The sequence below is a fragment of the Strix uralensis genome, chromosome 2 (genome assembly GCF_047716275.1).
Source record: "Strix uralensis isolate ZFMK-TIS-50842 chromosome 2, bStrUra1, whole genome shotgun sequence".
Lineage (NCBI taxonomy): Eukaryota > Metazoa > Chordata > Aves > Strigiformes > Strigidae > Strix > Strix uralensis.
The window spans coordinates 18,699,146-18,717,711 of NC_133973.1; the positions used below are offsets into that span (position 1 = coordinate 18,699,146).

The 18,566-nt window shown below is 44.5% G+C and overlaps 1 protein-coding gene across 3 annotated transcripts; it reads right to left on the minus strand.

The window, feature by feature from the left end:
• Positions 1-160: 160 nt before the first annotated feature.
• Positions 161-18,199, minus strand: RIOX2 (ribosomal oxygenase 2). Of its 3 annotated transcripts, XM_074857077.1 has the most exons (10): positions 17,706-18,193; positions 13,822-14,257; positions 12,238-12,357; positions 10,916-11,044; positions 7,795-7,898; positions 4,433-4,535; positions 3,601-3,766; positions 3,003-3,091; positions 1,660-1,767; positions 161-403 (listed from the first exon to the last, which is right to left on the minus strand). In XM_074857077.1, exons 2-10 carry the CDS (start codon positions 14,251-14,253, stop codon positions 245-247), a joined length of 1,410 nt encoding a protein of 469 aa, XP_074713178.1. In that variant the 5' UTR covers positions 14,254-14,257; positions 17,706-18,193; the 3' UTR covers positions 161-244. The 3 variants fall into 3 exon arrangements, with proteins under 3 accessions (XP_074713178.1, XP_074713186.1, XP_074713196.1); XM_074857085.1 differs by lacking the exon at positions 1,660-1,767 and having other exon boundaries at positions 17,706-18,199; XM_074857095.1 differs by lacking the exon at positions 12,238-12,357 and having other exon boundaries at positions 17,706-18,194.
• Between the last annotated feature and the right edge of the window lie 367 nt (positions 18,200-18,566).

Sequence of the window (18,566 nt, forward strand, 5' to 3'; positions counted from 1 at the left end):
CAGACATGGAGCTGTGGCTCACTGGACAATGAGCCACTTACCTGTTTTTCCTGATGCCCCTTTTCCCAAAGCTAAGGGAAGAAAAGTCATGTTTGGCACCAGAAAGTAGTGAAGTATATGTATTGCAATGCTTTGTTAGACAGAAACATAAACCAAGGGCTGGATCGATAAAAAAGTAATTTAATAAGCCTTTCTCTCAAGAGAAAGATATACTACTTAGAGGAGCAGCTAATTCACAAAAGCATCAAATAACTTCAATTAGACATTCAGTCCATAGCGACAAGGCAAGGTTTTCTTTCTCTTCATCTGAGATAAGGTTAAGCTCTTTAACACTAACACTGCTGCTACTCCAAATCTGCTTCAGTGCATCCAAGTATGACAAAGGAAACCGCAGTCCATGAGTCTGGTGGGGAGAAAAAAAAAATTTAAAAATCCCTTATTATACAATAGTGTAGTAGGCTGCAGATACTCATCAGGAGGTATATGCTCCTTTCACCCATCACACTGGTATTTCTGAGTGCACCCTCCAAAAGATGCAGTATTATCCTGCCACCTTTATTAATAGAAAAATAGCTGAAATCTCTTACATGCACACCTTATGAGGCAAGAAAGCTGAAGGTGTGTGGTTTCCACTCTAAAGAATGAAATAAGCTTAAATTTACACTCTATTATTTCTTGGAAGGCCATATAAGTTTGTTTCTAGCTGCCACACACAGTCTTTGGACACTATGACAGGACCACAGAGGCCCTCCATTACCATGGCTGGAGTCCTTAAGGGCAGGAAGGGATTTGCACATACATATTGTACAGGTGCCAGTGTACAATCTCAGCTATCTGTAGTCTCAACTCTAGAGGACCAATGAGATTTACCTTAAAAGGGAAGTAACTGCCAGGCAAAAAGCCTTGCTGTAATTCCTGAGACAAGAACAGGCTCTGTTCTGTTTTGCCTCTATGGTGTATCTGTGCAGACCTGTAGTCAAGTGTTTCAGGTCCCAGCTTAAGACAGAGCATCTTACTATATCATAAAGTGGAACAAAAAGTTCTGAAGTTCACAGCCACTCTTCAGGAATATTTATGATTTGAGCAAAAGCACAGTGTACATGCTGAGTAAGAATGGAGACAAACCACCTGCAGCCTTATTATTAACAATATTAAAAAGTTCCCTCCTTACCTTTCGGTAAAAGAGTTAACTCTTTACTGCCAATGCTGACCCACCCCACCCTAAACAGAACACCCTTACATTCCAGTGGATACAGAATCTAACACGGGTTAGATTAACACGAGGTGCAGCGATCCCTGCTGCTACCAAACATGTGTGAGCATCCAGTAGCCTGAACAAAGGATGTGCTAAAGGACACAGAAGCAAGAGCCACTTCCTGCTACTCCAGTAACTTTGCTAACTGGAACAGGAGGCATGTGCAAGAAATCCTGTTAACATCTCCCAACATTTAATTAAGTATGAGATTACATTACTTAGTTCTACTACTAACTGCCTCTGTGTTACAGCCTCAGCTCAGCAGGGTACTGCGGGGATGGGCAGACGTGCTTTGGGTGCTGAGGAATAGAGCAGAACCCAGGCCCCTGCTACCATTTCAGTCAAGCTCGTCTAATGCAGCAAAACCCAATGTGGCAACAGATTTTGTGTTTGTGAGAACAAACCTGTGACATGCCTTCCTCACTAGTATCATCTTCTGTCCCCATCATGTGAGTTTCTCTCCTGTTCTTTAAAGAATGATACACATAAACCATCTCTCTGCGAATTTCATCCTAAAAGACAGCAGGAGGAAAACAGCTGTACATAGGATCCACACCCTCGCTCAAGTGACAGTGTTAGCACCTAACAACCGTTAGACCACTGTTACATCAATGAAAGAAATTCACTTTCCTAACTGAATGATCCAACAGCCATCTACTACAGCAATAAGAGAGTCTTCAAAACATCTTTGAAAACCTATTTACTGTCTTAACACTGCCTCTACTAGACTCACAGGACTGATGCTGTATAGAAAACATGGCACTTAGGGTGCACCTCCTAGAAGGTCTTCATGGAATGTGCACCAATAAATTTCCATTCTGCTACTGATCTGTCTCTCAAAAATCGTGTGCCAGTTACCATTCCTTGGTCAAAGCTGTGCAAGCCAATTCAGAGCTCTGTGGGCAGGTCTGACACCAAATTTGTGCACACAAGTCTTTGCATGTGTGCTGTCACTCAGGGTTTATCTGTATGACATCAGAAGGCAAGGCAGCGAAATATTGCAAAAGTTTCTGAAACCTACACAGTCTCACAACAATATGGACACAAACAAAATGGAGGAGAACAATCAGAAATGGTATGTTTTCTTGGAGGGAAACATTTTACTGTGCAAAAAAAGTTGTACAAGATATTCCGTCCCATCCCATTCCCACCCCCCCCTTTATTTTAAATGAAGACAACACAAAGCACTTCTGCAATTTCATACTAATAAACCTTCATAGGTAAGCAGTGTGAGCACCACATAATCCAAGATGCCAGCATTCACTTTGTGGAACAACTTAGTGCCGCTGGCACCTGCTGAGCGGTACAAGGATAACTCAGAAGTGAACACTAAATACAACCAGTCAGCAGCAGCTGCAATGCAGAGAATTCCCTCTCAAGGGAACCTATTTTTATAACTTATTCATGCTCTTAAATACAAAGAAAAAAAAGTCAAATCCATTATCAAGAGCTACAGAGGCCATTTAGCATCTGTAATGATCTAGCCTACCTAACCCTGGATAAAAGCCATGCACCTAACTATGCAGGCTCACAGACTAAACTTAGTTCTGTAGCTCTCCTCCAGAAGGCAAGAATGTGCCGTATTACTGCTCGCCAACAACCCCCCAGTCTCCTAACAAACCCTATGGGATGCAGAATCCAACCAAGTACAACTGCATGACCCTTTTAGACCAGTACAACACAGCAACAACTCCCATACCTCTCACTCCCTGCCCCAAGTGTACGAGGGTGGCTTCATTATACTTACAGAATTCTCTTGATCCGGTTCCACTGTAATGATAGCATGATCTCTAAACTGCAGTCTGATTTTGCTATCTATTTTTGGCAATTTCCCACCTAAGAAAAACAAATTCTTCCTTAGAAAGGAAGGAAACCAGACAAAGGGTGCAAATTCAGCCCCTGTGCTCTACCCGCTCTCTTGTGGCTAGATTTTTTTGTCAACCTACATTTCAACACCCACATGTTCTCAAACTCGGGGTGGGGGAAGACAGACATTCTTTTTAATTCTCTCACCTTTACAGTCTATGAATAGTTGTAATAGCAAGCTAGAGCGTAAAGACAAATTCTGCCAGTTAAACATTCTCAGTACACAGTAGTTTATTAAAGCTGCCGGCTTCAGCCTAGGATAACCTTTGTGTCACTCTAAGAGAGACGGGTCCTGTCTTCCACCAGACACGGGAAATTAACCAACCAAGGTGTGTAAATGCACACGTAGAGCCTCGCACAACACGAAGCTGATGCTAGACTATACTCTTTGCCTCCCATAAAATACCAAAGTTGTAAGAGGCAGAGTTAGCAACAGCTCTACCATCACATCAGCCAGTTTCAGTAACTTCAAAATCTACCTGGAGTCAAAGGATCAGAGTCACATCCCAAGCAAGGTGGCAACCGGTTCATAATAAAATCCTTCTTCATGTCAGATGATCTGAGTTCGCTTGTGTTTTCCAGACGGTCTGCAAGCCTTCTCAAAAGGCTACTTAGTTTTTTTGTCGAGTCAACTATATCCACCTGCTAAATATTCACACAGAGTTACTCTCACATGAATTCAAACTAAATGGACCAGCCTAAAGAGAAAGAGGTGCAGTAATGCAGTGAAATCTAGACACTCCTTTTATCTTTGCAAAGGGTAATGTCTACTCCCAAAACAACAAACTTTGGGTTTTTATATATTTTCCACGAGCTGTTCACATTCACACACCAAAGCGGACATTCATTCTCCCTCACACTGGGGCTACCTGCAATGCTGAAGAACTTGCAAGTGTAGTAGACAGAGAGACTTGTTCCTTCTGCATGCTGACGAGCAGCACAACTGACTGCCATAAAGAGGTCCCAGAACAATTTACAGCTTTGCTAACTTTTAAAGGTTCAAAAGCTTGGCCTGACAGGAACTATGCCCATGTGACAGCTCCAACGCAAACACCATTACTTTTAGAAGAAAACAAGCCACACAAGGACACTGTGATATGAAAGAGAGGCAGTGCAATGAACTAGGCAATGCTTCAGCTGGAGCAAACCTCAGAGCAGCCATCCTGAAGGCTTCAAAAGAAGTGGCTGCGCCTCTAGACAAGATAGTGTCATTGCACTGAGCTTTCAGAGTGGATCAACAAGATACATGCTTGCGTCAGTGCTGAAATTTCACCCAGATGCACTATTATTCCCTCAGTCCCACCTGCTTACCATAAGCAGTTGCCTTGGTATGCTTGTCCGCAGTGCCACATCTTCTTTTGCTGTATCAAACACAAGGCCAGGAATTGCATCCAGTAAGAAATCTCCCCAAGAGCTAAAGGACAGAAAGAAAGAAAAAAAAAAAATTACTAAAATATTTGTACTGAAACAAACCAGATATCTTAACTGAGGTCAAGGGCTGGAAACATAGTGCTCCAATTCCAAATCTGCTTTGTGCCTTTGGCCCTTCCTTTACCACTCTGTAGTCTCATGGAGAAGCTCACTCATCTCAACCATATGTGCATCCTCTCCAGCACAGCGGCAGTCCAGCTGAGGGTCCAGTTTGTTCCAATTCAGGTGCTTGCCATTTACCAGTGGATTCAGCTTAAAGGTGACCTCAGTGAATGAAGAAATTCCTACTGGGGCCGTTACCCAACCGCACGCGCATACAGCCTCCCTGCACCCAATGAAGTGTGTGGGGTTGTGTCATTGAACCTGCTTTTGAGGCGCTTACACTGAAGGAGGAATGTACCCAGGGTTATCAAATCCAACATAGCATCAGTTTTTAGGTTTGCTACAAACTTAATTATGACCCCAGGGACAAGACCCCTACATATCTCTACAGGGATTTTAATGATACTTAACAGCCACCTTGCAGGTGTCTTGACTGTGTTAAATCCCCATTCTTAGCCTACATACTTAAAAAAAAAGCCTTTGATCTCTGTGCTTCTGTTCCCCAACTGAAAGAATTAACTAGAGGAGGGGAGAGAGGACTACTGCCTGCACCTTCTTTGCCTAGCTTGAATCAACCTCATCAGGAACAGGTGTGCCTCATGCAAAAGTGCTGTCCTGTCCACGTGTGACCTCTCTGCCTACCACATCCTCAGAGGGTGGTTTAGTGGGCAAACAACCAGGGCAAGTGCCCAGCATCCAAGGCTGCCAGCAAACTCTCACCCAACTAGGGCAAGTAGCAGAGCAGGGCCCATCACTTCACCCTCTGCTCTTGCTCTCCCTCAACACTCCCTGTTTTCAGCACTGATCTCTAGCTACTAGTGGGGTTTTTTTTAAAAAAAAAAAAAAAAGTATGACTTATTATAATCTCATTTACATGTTTTTTTATCATCTCCACTCAAGTGTTCCACTGTTGTTACACACTGGAAGGGAAGGGAAGGACTCTGGCCAATAAATAGAATTAGACATCTTACACTTCTTACTGCTTCCTTTCTCTTGCCCCAATCCCCATCTGCCAGCAGCTATCTTCAGCTACTCACTGCTTTTCCAAACTGCCCTGTTTATAATGAACTCTCACACTTCTCTGCCTGCTGGGACCTGGCCCAGAGGAACCATCCTCCAGTGCACAGTGGAGTCCCTTTTGTCTTGGTGCCTAAAAATCCCTGAAAGTGCCAGCTCCACCAGCACTTCCTCCCCTCCCAGCTCCTTCTGTACATGCTGCTTCCAGAGTGGTCACAAGGAGTCCAAACATCATCCATAATATGGAGAGCTATCTTCAAGGAGTTCTTTTCAATTTTCTGAGGAAATATTACCAGACCATACTTCCACCTACAAGCCAAATCAAAACACCAGTCTGTTTCAGGACTGCTGCTTATTTTACCTATGCTTGCTGAGGCAGGCTCGTGCACTTCCTTACCAGTAACTTTAATGGATGACGATTCCACTTTTTATCCTTAGAAGAAAAGCATGCCAAGCTTCTCCTTTTTCCTCTCCTCATTCTGACAGAAGTGCCAAGCTCCCCAACAGCACCACTTCTCAGGTAACACAGTGGACTGGCATTAGGCTTACGCTGTCATGGAGAAACTGCACTGACTCCGCACAAGCCTGCCAGCTCTCCAGCAACCCTGTTATAAGGAACCAATTTCTTGTCTCCCCAGCACTACTTGACCAGTTAACTCTGTACAGATCAAGCTGGACAAACCCTGTTCTGTGCATTCAGGAGGACTCCTGCACGCTGGTCTGTAAAACATCACTCCAGCACAGCCTCCATCAACAAGCCAAACACCCACTTCTAGTGTCACTCTTCTGTCTGTTCAGTTCACTAAAGCAAGAGAAGTGCCAGGTCAGCACAAGGCAGCAGTGGGACAAAAAAGGCAGGGGAAGGGAAGAGGAGCAGGACATCTCTTTGGAGGCAGTTTGCTGCTGATCACCCTGAATGTGCCATCAAACCTGCCAAAGTGGCTGAGCACTAATACTGCCTCCTGCATAACAAATGAAGTCAAACTTTCTTTGCAACAGCAGCCAAGGCCTACAGAAAATAGCTTTTTTTTCCCTTCTGAATAAAAGAACAGAACATGAGTGTAAATTAAAATCAGCTGAACCCAACTTCTATGAAGACTCACACCTCTGAGCAGCTTCATCTTAACCCTCTCCAACTTGGAGGACTGGCCGCAATAAGAGTTACCAGCAGTACTGACATCCTGGGCTTCCAGCATGGTACAACTGGTGGTTAGACTTGCATCTTACAATCATCTAGAATATGCCCAAACCTGTTCTGCCCTGTTTTGTGGCTAACAGAAATCCTTCCCAATTCCTAACTCAGGCTAATGACTCCAAATCCAGCAACTGAGAGGCTGATCAGGTGGCAGCAGCATTTCCCTGGGTGATGACAGTGTTTCAGTGAGCACAAGGATCAGATGTGTATCAAAGGAAATCTGACTTGCGTGCACAGGGTAGGAGGTGGGAAACACAGGTAAGTAGAAAATATTTGCAAAGGAAGAATTTGCAGCAAGTCTGTCAGAATATGTGTGGGTGACTAGCAAAAATGCAGGAGAAAATGTGATGAAAGGAGGAACTCGTGACTATCTGGGTTATGAAATGAACAGTACTTTCAGCCACTGGTGAGAGATTTTTTAAACACAACAGTGAATTTGTAGTTGTAACATTACCTTCCACATTAAAGTCTACAGCTGGTAAATAATAACCAATTAAAAAGCAATGAAGCTTGCTGCATGAAAACCTTTTAAACAGGCTGCTTCAGACAACAAGGGTCTTGCTCCCCTCCTTCCCCCAACCTTCACTTACTGCTACCTGAACACTCGCTCAGATTACTAACAGCAGGGCACATACGTAATAGTGGGGTACCTACATGTATCCCATGTCACCACATCTCTGGGGGAAGGTGACACACCCTATCCCTGTATTACTCACAGAAAAACAAACCACACAAGAGCTAAACAGAATGAACACAGAAAAGAGCTAAGCAGAGCTCATTACAAGGTGGGGTTTTTTTAAGAAATGGGACATCACTCCTTTGAAACATCAGTTTCAGGTCTGTACTATTCACAATATCCTCCTAGCAGAGGAAAGCCATTTTCAGAAAAGCCATACTAAAAAAAAAAAATAATAAATTAAAGAATTACTTGTTTTGGTAGGTACTGATGGTCACGTGTGTAGAATAGGCGATCCCAAGAGGAGTGTCAGCTTGGTGAATAGTCCCTCTTGGGAAGTACAGTAAGTCACCTGGCTGCAAGAAAATGAAAGAGAATTCATATATTTAGGGAACCTGGTCAAACCTTACTGTAGGCAAAACAGAGAAAATACTCTCTGAGCAGACTGACAACATAAGCTTTTTTAAATCACAAAATAGAGATACCCTCCATTGTACACTTTAATAACATAAAATAAAGCTCTCTAAGCCAGAAGTCCAATATCGTTCCAACTTATATCAATAAGCTTTTCAACTTAAGTCAATATTTACTGTACACCTGTCTGAAAACATGAAGCAAGTTGTTAACATCATAGCACATGCACACTCTGACTCAGCTGCATAAAGGGGACAAAGAAGCAGCTGAGATGAACCCGCTGACAATAAGATGAACCTGCTGATAATAACAGCGGGCTAGCAGAAGAGCAGTGCAATGTGAATTTGGTCAGATCATGTCAAAAGAGAAGCCCAATATTCCACAAGAAAAGCCAAATACTCTATAAAGATGGTAATCTGCTACAATACTGTTGTCTGAAATTTTCAGTTAAAACACTTAAAAAACAAGTACAGCCTTCCTCATCCCTATCTTTCTTCTCACCTATCTAAATTAAATCTCCACACTGATAAAAATTTAGATTAGGGAAGTCAAGATAAGAGAGAAGTGCGAGGCACACAAAATTGCCTCCAAGAAGGAAAGATCAGATTACTTACGGCTTCTCCTATAAACATCTATATAGTTAGGCAGCACAGTCAAAGAGAAAATTCATAAAGCAACAATGATGAAATTTGATTCCAGTTTAATTTTACTGTTCCTTAAATCTGGTCACATCACCTACTTCTAAGAGCCTGCCGAACTGTCTAACACAGATATATTTCAAGTGAATACTACTTGATTTTTCACTGGATTGAAAGGTCTCTTTAGATTATGAGGCTTCACAGGATTTGGCAAGATCAAGTCTCTTCATCCATTTATAACAAGCTGTAAAGCAGCACAGATCAGCTATGTACAATTTACTTGTTCTGAAGCAAGCCTCTCTCTGCGGTTAATAAACTGCCTTCCTTACCAGCATAGGGACTACACTAACTAAGAATATTTTGAATTCTCCTCATTTGCTGTGTTTCACATCCCCAGGAAGAAAACAAACTGGAGGGAGGGTCACAGAGGAAGGGTAAGAGCCCTGAACACCTACCAGAGTGATGAAAAACTAGTCTGCAAAAGAAACTATTTCATGCTGTAGCGCCCCACGCCTACCACTCAGAAGCCAGGATTGTGATTTTTCAAAGCAGTCTGCTGCAAAGTCCAACTCTAATTCATCTTATTTGCTGGGTAGTCTCATAAACACCATTCATATGAGCCAGCAAGCACAACACTCTTCAATTAAAATAATCAGACTCTTCATAGACTCCAGGTAGCAACACCCAGATTGGGGCAGGACAGAGCATTTGAGAAGAGACAACGTGGATCTGATCACTTCCCTGCCTTCTTACTTCTGAACTGGAGGAAGGAGGGGCAAACGAGGGAGAAGTACCAGCGAATGAAATGGAAAATCAGATGTGAAGAAAGCTAGATAGCCAGCTACCAAATAAGCTCTGTGCTCGGCATCAGTAACAAACCAGCCATGGCCACAGCCTGTTGCAGTGTCACCACGACACGCTGCAGCTTGGGACCTTATACACAAACCAGCGTGCCCTTGCTCTCAGTCAGCTAGCTACCAGTTATTGGTGCAAAGGGAGAACACCACCAATATAGTCTCTAACTGGTCCATTTGTCCTAAACTGTCCGAGGATGGCAGACTGCAGACAGAAATGCAAAAAAGGGGAAAGGAAATATTCTAGAAAGATGTTTAGGGGATGAAATAAGAGTCATCTAGCAGCATCCCTGACAGAGGCAGCTCCAGACAGACAACCAAAATCTGACAGCAGCCACCCAGAAGAAATGTGTCACAGGAAGTGAAGAATATCAAACAGAAGAAAAATAAATTAAAAACTTAGACCACTTTTAAGCCCTTTTCAGAGGCCAGTATTTTCACTCTGCTAATGTCAGTAAAATGGCTTGTGAAATAGATTATTATTCCATAAAAATCAAAGGCACTGAAGTGCAGTCCAAAATGTTCCAGAAATTAAAAAGGGAACTGTAATTTCCTAGACTATGTACCATCCAATACATCATGACAATTGAATATTACCATCTGTCAAACTACACAGCTAGTGATGTCAGCATCACATCCAATGTGTCACACTATTCCTAAACTACCTACACCCAAAGGCAGGTCTGAACACTGGGAAGAGCAGAGACCTCGCAGAGAGAGGCCCTATGACAGGCCACAGGCAGAGAACTAATGAGGCTTCCAACACAGAGCAGCACTGTCTGCTGGAGAAGTAACACACTTCGAAAGCACAAGCATGTAAAACAGAACAGGACAAGTACCAGATGCCCTGCTGTCAAACGGGTTGCATTCATTAATCTCCATGAAATGCTCTTTTTATTCCAACTAACAGCCAAACACTTGATTTTCAGGTTTGGAAAAAGAAAAAACAATTGACAGAGCAAGTTAATAGGGGTTTAGTTCATGCTTTTGTTCATCAGCCAAGGATAAATATTTAAATCTAATTCACCAGAACAGTGACAACCTTAGGTAAAGCAGTAAGTCTTAGTTCATGGAAGGATTAGCCTGATTGACTACAGTCAACACGTAAAAGCAGAAAAATGTTTCATAACCATATATGAACCCAAGGATTTTTCTGCACACAACTGCACAAACATGACCCAGGAGTCACAGTGCCCAACTTGGAGAATACTGGAGAAATCCCTGAAATAATTGGTTTCTTGGTCCATTATTTAAATACTAAAGCAAAGGATACCTTTGAAAAAGAATATGCTAGACAACTATCACCCAAATTTCCTGTGCTTACAGTGTTCTGGGGACCAACCCTCCCCTCAATTTCACAACCACGATCATTCAGAATACTGTCTTCAAAAAATGGGCCATCTTAAAACATGACTACTCTTCTGGCAACCACAGTCCAGACCACGTAAAGCAATTCAATTATAATACCTTTAATATGAATTCATGTGTGGGATTCCCAATCCTATCTTCTGGTTCAACATTATATTCCCGAGCTAAATGCACCGTTGGTTTATAGAGTCGCCAATGTTTCTCGCCTTCTAGTTGAAGGATAAACACCTGCAAAAGACCATAAATCCAAATGCATAAGGAAGCTCTGCTGCCCCTCACACATCCAACTCATCAGAAAGTTTAAGCTGTCTTTTTACTTGGAAAGTCCGTGGACCCATGCCAGAAATCAGGGAGAGAAAGCACACAGAAGTGACACAGATTGCTTTTCTGACAACAGAAAAAACAGATTCCACCTTCCCTGCTCTAAGATGCTCCACAGCATGGCAAACAGGATTCCTCTCACATTACTTTTTAGATGTCTACAATGCAGAAACCTACATTTGAGCTATTTCTTTAGGCTGTACTTAGAGACAACAGAGAGAAGAGTGGTGAAGTGTGATCTGTTTTATCCAAAGATAGGCATTTGGAAATCCCCATTTCTCTCACTTAAATAAGTGCTAGACAACTAACTCAAAAGTAATGCCTGCCACACAGATATTCAAAATATCAGGTGAGATCACCAACAGAGCATCAAAAACACCCAGGGGATGCTGTGAGCTGGGGGCTGACAACATACACCAGAACATGCAGGTTGTGGGGCTGCTGAACAACAAGCGTAAGGAAAATGAAACCCCAGATGTATTAAATGGAAATGAAAATAATAAAAAGCAAAAAATACACGTAAGGGGTTTTTTGTTTCAGTGGGATAGCCCAACTGTTTTTTTAATGCAGTGTCTATCTGAATGTTTCTTTTAGAAGCTAATTTAAAATGTATTTGGCCCACAGGACTTCATCATACCAGTAACTTCTTAAAAACAGGAGGCCCAACAAATGGGAGCCAGCACAGCCTGTCTGCTGTCACTGTCCAGCTGAAGAAAGAGCAAGCACTTAGTAAAGGAAAAAGGACTTCCAGATTCTTGGGGGTCTGAATGAAGTGAAAATGAAAAAAAGGTGCCAGAAAGCTTCTGCAGCTGGGAAAACAAATTCTCTTTTCATCAAATGGAAATACCAGGTCTGGAAAACAGAGTTTATGTGATATTACCATTAGATATTACTATTGGTACCTCTTCAGTAAAATTATAGAAGAAAAACAACTATAAAAACCCACTTGCAACCAATTACTGTAAGTTTTCAGTGGAAAAACCATTTTTCTATAATGAGTTATTTTATGAGAGAAAGTGGGGAAAAAAGCACACATACAGGTACCCACTGCCGCTAGCAAAAGCCCACGCAGTTTCACAGACCAGGTTGTGCTGTCCTACCTCAACATCATCGTAGTGGGGGGGAAGGCCCTGCGACCCCTGGGGAGTAATGTAAACATTCGACCCAACCAGAGACCCGAAGTAGCACTCCAGCTTCTCCTGAATCTTCCACAGCTCCTCCTTTAAAAAGAAATGATGCTGTTACTACCACAGAGCTCAGCCAAGGCAGGCTGCCGCCCAGCCCACAGCCTCCCCAGCGCTTGGGAGGATTTTCCTAGAGAATGATCACATGCCCCAGGGAGACAGAGGCTGCTGAAGGCAGATGCTCTGTATGTGTTTCTCCTGAAAGCCAGCACTGCAGACACAAAGGAGATCTGCCATGAAGGTAGTTGGTAAGCCAAAAAGTCTGGTGACCCAACACAGCGTTGATGTTTGTTCTCTTCCCTGAACCATTTTTAGGTTGCAAAAACAGACAAACAAGGCTAGAGGAAAATAAAATTTAGAGGAAAATAAACCACCCGTCATCCCACGAAGAGCAAAACATCCTAAGACAATAAACACATGCAGGAATGCAGGACTTGCATTACATGGGCTAACATCAAAGCGAGCAAAGGTTAGAGACCTTTTTCCAGTGACTCCAATTGTTCGGGCATATTCGAGAACAAACTTTACTCATCCACATCTAACATGTGGCAAACAACGCCCTGAAAGGAATGACTCTCATATCAGAAGATGCCAACTACCAGACCCATGCAAGTACAACTTCAACCAGAATTTACATCGGTTCAGCTCAAGCTCTAGATTTCAGCATAAACCAGGCAACATTTCAACTTCACCTGCAGATGCCCCTGCCACTGGCCATTACACCTACGCTCGAACAGAGATCAGCCGCAGCACTACACTTGGGACTCAGCTTGTATTTGGGTATCTACAGACCACTTCACAATTACATTGTGTTCACACCATGGGACAAAAAAAGGACTACCTAAATCCAGGTACCTACAAGTATCCGAGTCCTTTACACGACTGTGCAGATACCACTGCCTCATTCTCATACATGAAGATTGCAAAGGCATCAAAGAGAACAAGAGAGAGAGGACGCTCAGCTAAAATGGGGTGGTACACTTCCATGGTGCAATTCAAAGCCAATCCATCGGCAAGAACAGTGTCCTGGAAACATTTTACGTGGTTTCACACCTTGTCCTCCATTAAGGAAAGTGGTGCAAAAGTCCCTAGTTGCGCAAGGAAACAGCGGGGCAGAAGGGATAATTTAAGCAGACACAGATGCACAATCATCCATTTTGTGCATTTATTTATTCTAAACTTTTATGTGACAAAGCAAATTTTTAAAAAGAATACTGTTTTTTAAAAAGAATATAAAATATAGAAATTTTTAAAAAATAATATGATAGCATGAATCAGATTTTGTTCTTACTGCAGAGCACTGAAACATGATGGGCAGTGCAAAATATAAACCATGTTTTAATTAACACAGTTCACGGATAGATTTCAGCAGGTCGCTGATGTCAGCTACTTCGCCTGGATTTACTGGGGACAGAGATGAAGCTACGTCTAGTATGACTCAAAGCAAAGTATACCACATTATAAAGCATGCATTAACTATATTCAATTAAACGATCCAACCTTAAATCTCTGAGGCTGATGAAACTGTATAGTCGCCTTTTTCTGGTCAAAATCCTTCTTCAGCTGCATGTAATTCACTTTGCCTTCTTTATTTAAAACTTTCTTTTTTCCATTCACACATCTGCAGATATTTATATCTCGCCCATAGTATAGGCCCTGGCTGCACAGATCCTTTAAATCTGACAACTGGAACAGGGACTGGTAGTAAGCAGCCAGCAGTGGATCACTCCTCTGAACAAGCAGTGGCTTTTGCTCCCAATACTCCCTGAAAAATGTCTCCTGTTTGATGGGAGAGATCAAGCTTCCAAAGAGGCTGTCTGGGTTCTCAAAAGTCATGACCGACGGAGAACAAGCTGCTTCCACCTTTGCCCGTTTACACTGTGCCTGCATTTCTTTTCCTGTTTCAGCATGCTTCCCTCCTTTCTTGGGCATGTTCCTGTTCAAGAGGAGAGAGAAAAACAGTCAACCTGTAACAAGTCAACCTCAAGAGCTCACAGGCCCAGAGTGGCTCCTCTTGCCTTATCCAGTGGGATATCAGAGTATGCTGGGAACAGCTCTGCTTTCAGATGCTCACTGTCTGCTCCAAGCAGCAGAAAAAAGAAAACCCACAGCAGGTCTCCAATCCTCTCTCAAACCTCAGCAAACTCCAAAGGGCTCAGCTGGGAGCCATTTCTCACAGAAGCTGAGTCCCACAGTGAGTTTATACTAAAAAACATGCAATAAAACCCAATGGCCACACAACAGAGCTTTACAAATGCAGGAATCCACCCACACAAAGAACCTGTGATAGACTGGTCTTCTGGAGCAAGAGCTGCAACTTAATAAAAAATTAACTCAGCTTTATGAGTGTTAATGGCAACATGCAGAGGGGGCGAGAGAGAGGGGACAAGATCAGAAACTTGTACCCTATTACACTTCCTTGAAATGCATTAACATTGGGGAAAAAAAGCACAACGAAGACTTCCCAATGACTTTCCAGCCAGAGCACGATGGAGGATGTATGGCATTTCAAGTGCAGAACCCAAGCAGTTAAACACTGTGATTGGCATCTGTTAAGGTGAGTGCTCATTTCAAGCTGGCTTACACATCATAAACCCCGTGTCCACACAGCTGTATGGTTATCAGACTAAAGCTTTAGCAGGATCTACACAGAAGGCAGCGACTGCAGCGAGGGGACACTGACAGCGGTACAACAGCACACACTAAGGGCTACACAATAATACAGGGAACAGAAAACACAGGGAAAACAGGCACAGAAAGTGGGGGGCCAAGTGAAAGAGTAGATTGCTGTGAGGGAAGAAGGAATATGTAACCAGGTTCAGTGGGCAAGGATGGTTTAATTGGCAACAGCTTCCAAAGCAGCAGAAAAACCCAGAGCAGACTGCCCTGCAGGTGGAGCAGGCTTTAGGAACATGAAGGGCACCTGTTTGAGGTCTCAGGCTCTGGAACAGTTCTGTGCTAAATCACACGGCAGTGCCAGGCATCTAGTGGTGCTCACACAGTGGCCCACATCTCAGCCACTGCCAGGGTCTCATACTGTATCCTGAATGGCCACATTTAGCAAAATTAAGTTTACATAAGAGAGAGAACGTTCTTAGGCCTTTCTGTTGATGCCATGCAAGTACACTAAAACCTAAAATTTTAAGATTCTGCATTCATTTCTGCAAAGCTGGCAAACTTTGTAGTTTATGTGGGAAAAAAAAAAAAAGAACTCTTTCATCCAAGTACAGACATTTAAAGTTGGAAGTAATTTTTTTTTTTTCAGGTAGGTAATATACTTGTGTACCATTATATAAAAAGAAAAGTTAATTCACAAAGGATTCAGCTGCCAAGTTCCCTGGAAAGTTAAGGCAAAAATCAAGTAACGGTAGGTCTAACACCATAGTATGTGCAGATATACTTGTCTTAAGCCTGCACTAGCATTTCATCCCCCAGAGTAGTCCAGAGCACTGGGCAGCAGTAAAAGCCTGCCTGGGAAGCAGAGTTAAGTATCCTCACAACGAGCCAACACCATGAGAGGTCTGGGCTGGCCAACTCAAACTGACTCTGGGCACGCCTGAGCAGGTCTGTTAAGCCAAAACATGAGGAGTTAGAGCATGCTGATCCTTTCATTTCTAAGTAAAAATTACAGCTTTACTCCCAAAAGTAAATGCTCTCATTTATTAAGACGCTTTTACTTACACAGATCCCTTATCATGAAACTCAAACTCCAGTTCTGGTATTTACACACAATACTATGCTCTCCTGTGCAGCAGTGTGCAGGACACCCTCGCTGATCCACCAACTCCTGGGCAGTGTTTCATCAGCAGGTAATGTAACAGCCCATACCTCAACAGTAACCTGCAGTCACCTTAGTCCTGCAGGAGGGAATCCGTATCACCACCTTCCTGAGAGGTTGGACATTCCTGGCTGCAGCAAGCTACAGTTCTAAGGGAATGTTTAAAAAAAGACTGGAAATTAGTCCCCAGTTGCTAGCAACATCTGAAGATGCTGCCGACACTGAGATCTACAACTGACATCCCCAAATGCCAGCAGCACAAATGCAACCAAGCCTGAATTGCCAGCTTTGAATTCCAGACCCAAATCCATCATACCAACCTCTCGGCTCACTCACACTGTATTTAAAAATTCAGATATTCACAGAATGGGGCTTCATTTACACGATGTGCTGTTCTGTAGTGTTTTGTTAGTTATTACAACTGTAGAAACACAGAGTGGTATGGGTTAGAAGAGACCATCTAGTTCTACCCCCCCTGCCATGGGCAGGGACACCTTCCACTAGACCAGGTTGCTCAAAGCCCCGTCCAACCTGGCCTTGAACACTGCCAGGGAAGGGGCAGCCACAGCTTCTCTGGGCAACGTCTGCCAGTGTCTCACCACCCTCTTCAGAAAAAAGTTCTTCTTTGTATCTAATATAAACCTACTCTCCTTCAGTTTAAAACCATTGCCCCTGCCCCTACAGGCTCTGGTAAAAAGTCTCTCTCCCTCTTTTTTTACAGTATTTAAGTATTGAAGGGCTGCAACAAGGTCTCCCCAGAGCCTTCTCCTCTCCAGGCTGAAGAACCCCAACTCTGTTAGCCTCTCTCCATAGGAGAGGGTTCCAGCCCTCTGACCACTGCTGTGGCCCTCCTCTGGACCCACTTGAACAGATCTGTGTCTACCTTGTGCTGGGGACTCCAGAGCTGAGCACAGTGGTCCAGGACAGGTCCAGGTCGGGTCTCACCAGAGCAGAGGGGTAGAACACCCTCCCTCGACCTGCTGGCCACCCTGCTTTGGATGTGGCCCAGGATACCAAAAGGGCTCAAACAAACGAACCTCTGAAGACTAAACTGTGATGCATGAAAGCTTTGCTTGTGTTTTACTTCGTTTGTTTCAAAGCTTTGCTTGTGTTTTTTGTTTCCCAAGTTCTCCTTAACTGTTTCCCTAGACCTCTTTGTCTGTTTAGACATGTAATATGTAAGTCACTTACAGCAGACTCAAAGTCTTCAATGGACACTTGGGCAATTCCTAGAAGGCGCAAACTAAGATAAGGAGGATTCAAAAAAAAGGACACAGAGATCCTATTATAGGGAGGATGATCTTGCTGATTTAGGAAGAAGACACCTGGACTTTACTTCACAGCGCACGCTCTGGAAAGGTCAACTACTGTGAAGAAGACTACTTACTTCCCTCGACCACAGAAGACCCTCACTCTATTTTTACTATGCATGCTCGGACTATGTAAATGAATTCTGGGAACTCATTATCATAAGACACCCCTTTCTAGGAAACCTAATGAATATGTATGATTTGTGTGCATGTAAACTCAAGTCCCTTGCTAGTTCTTGAGAGCCCTTATGGTGAAGAATCCCCAGGGTGACCCCAGCGCTGCTAATAAAGAATACCTGCTGAATAGTGATATTGGATTCTGACTGTTGAGTCAATGTCTTCGTTTCAATACAGTTGGCTTTCTGAGCTGCAAGCACACATTGCCGGCTCACGTCCGCTTTTTCACCTACCAACAGCCTCAGGTCCTTCTCTGCAGGGCTAGAGGAAAAACACAGTAACTGAATGGACCTGCTCCTGCTTCACGCAGAATTTCCCACCAGTGTATTTCAACTCGCACACCAGGTACGCTCGTTTGTGAGCTCAGGCCTCTAAACTGACCCAGCAACTGCAGGGGCACTCGGCTCCCGCCGCAGCAAGGCGGGAGAAAGATGGCCCCAGCGGTTCTGAGCCGACAGCCCCCGCTGCTGCCCCCGCTGCTCCCCTCGCCAGCCTGCTATTAAACTTTTCCCTGCAGGGAAAATGGCAGGGAAGCTGCTGCAGGACCCGCGGCAGGCAGCGGCCTGCGCCCCTCGCTCGCGGGGCCCCGACCTGCCAAGAGGGCCGGCGCCTCCGCCGCTCCCGCGCCTCCCCAGCCAGGCTCCTCAGACACGAGGCCGCCGGGCCGGGCGCTGCCCCGCACCCACGGACCCTTTCCCTGCGTCCCAGAGGGGCGCCGAGCCCGGCGGGGCGGCGGCGGCGGCTGGCCCGGTCCTCCCGCCGCCATCATCAGCCCCCCCCGTCCCCCGCAGACCCCGGGCTCAGCCCCCCGCTCCCCGCGGCGCGCACTCACCCGGGCGCGCGGGCCGCAGCGGGCGGGGCGGGGCCAGGGGAGACGACCGGCGGGCGGCAGGAAATGGCGGCGGTAGGCGGGCGGGGGGGGGCGGCGGCGGCGAGGGTGTCCCCGGGGGGCCGGGCCGGGCCGGGCCGGGCCGCGGAGG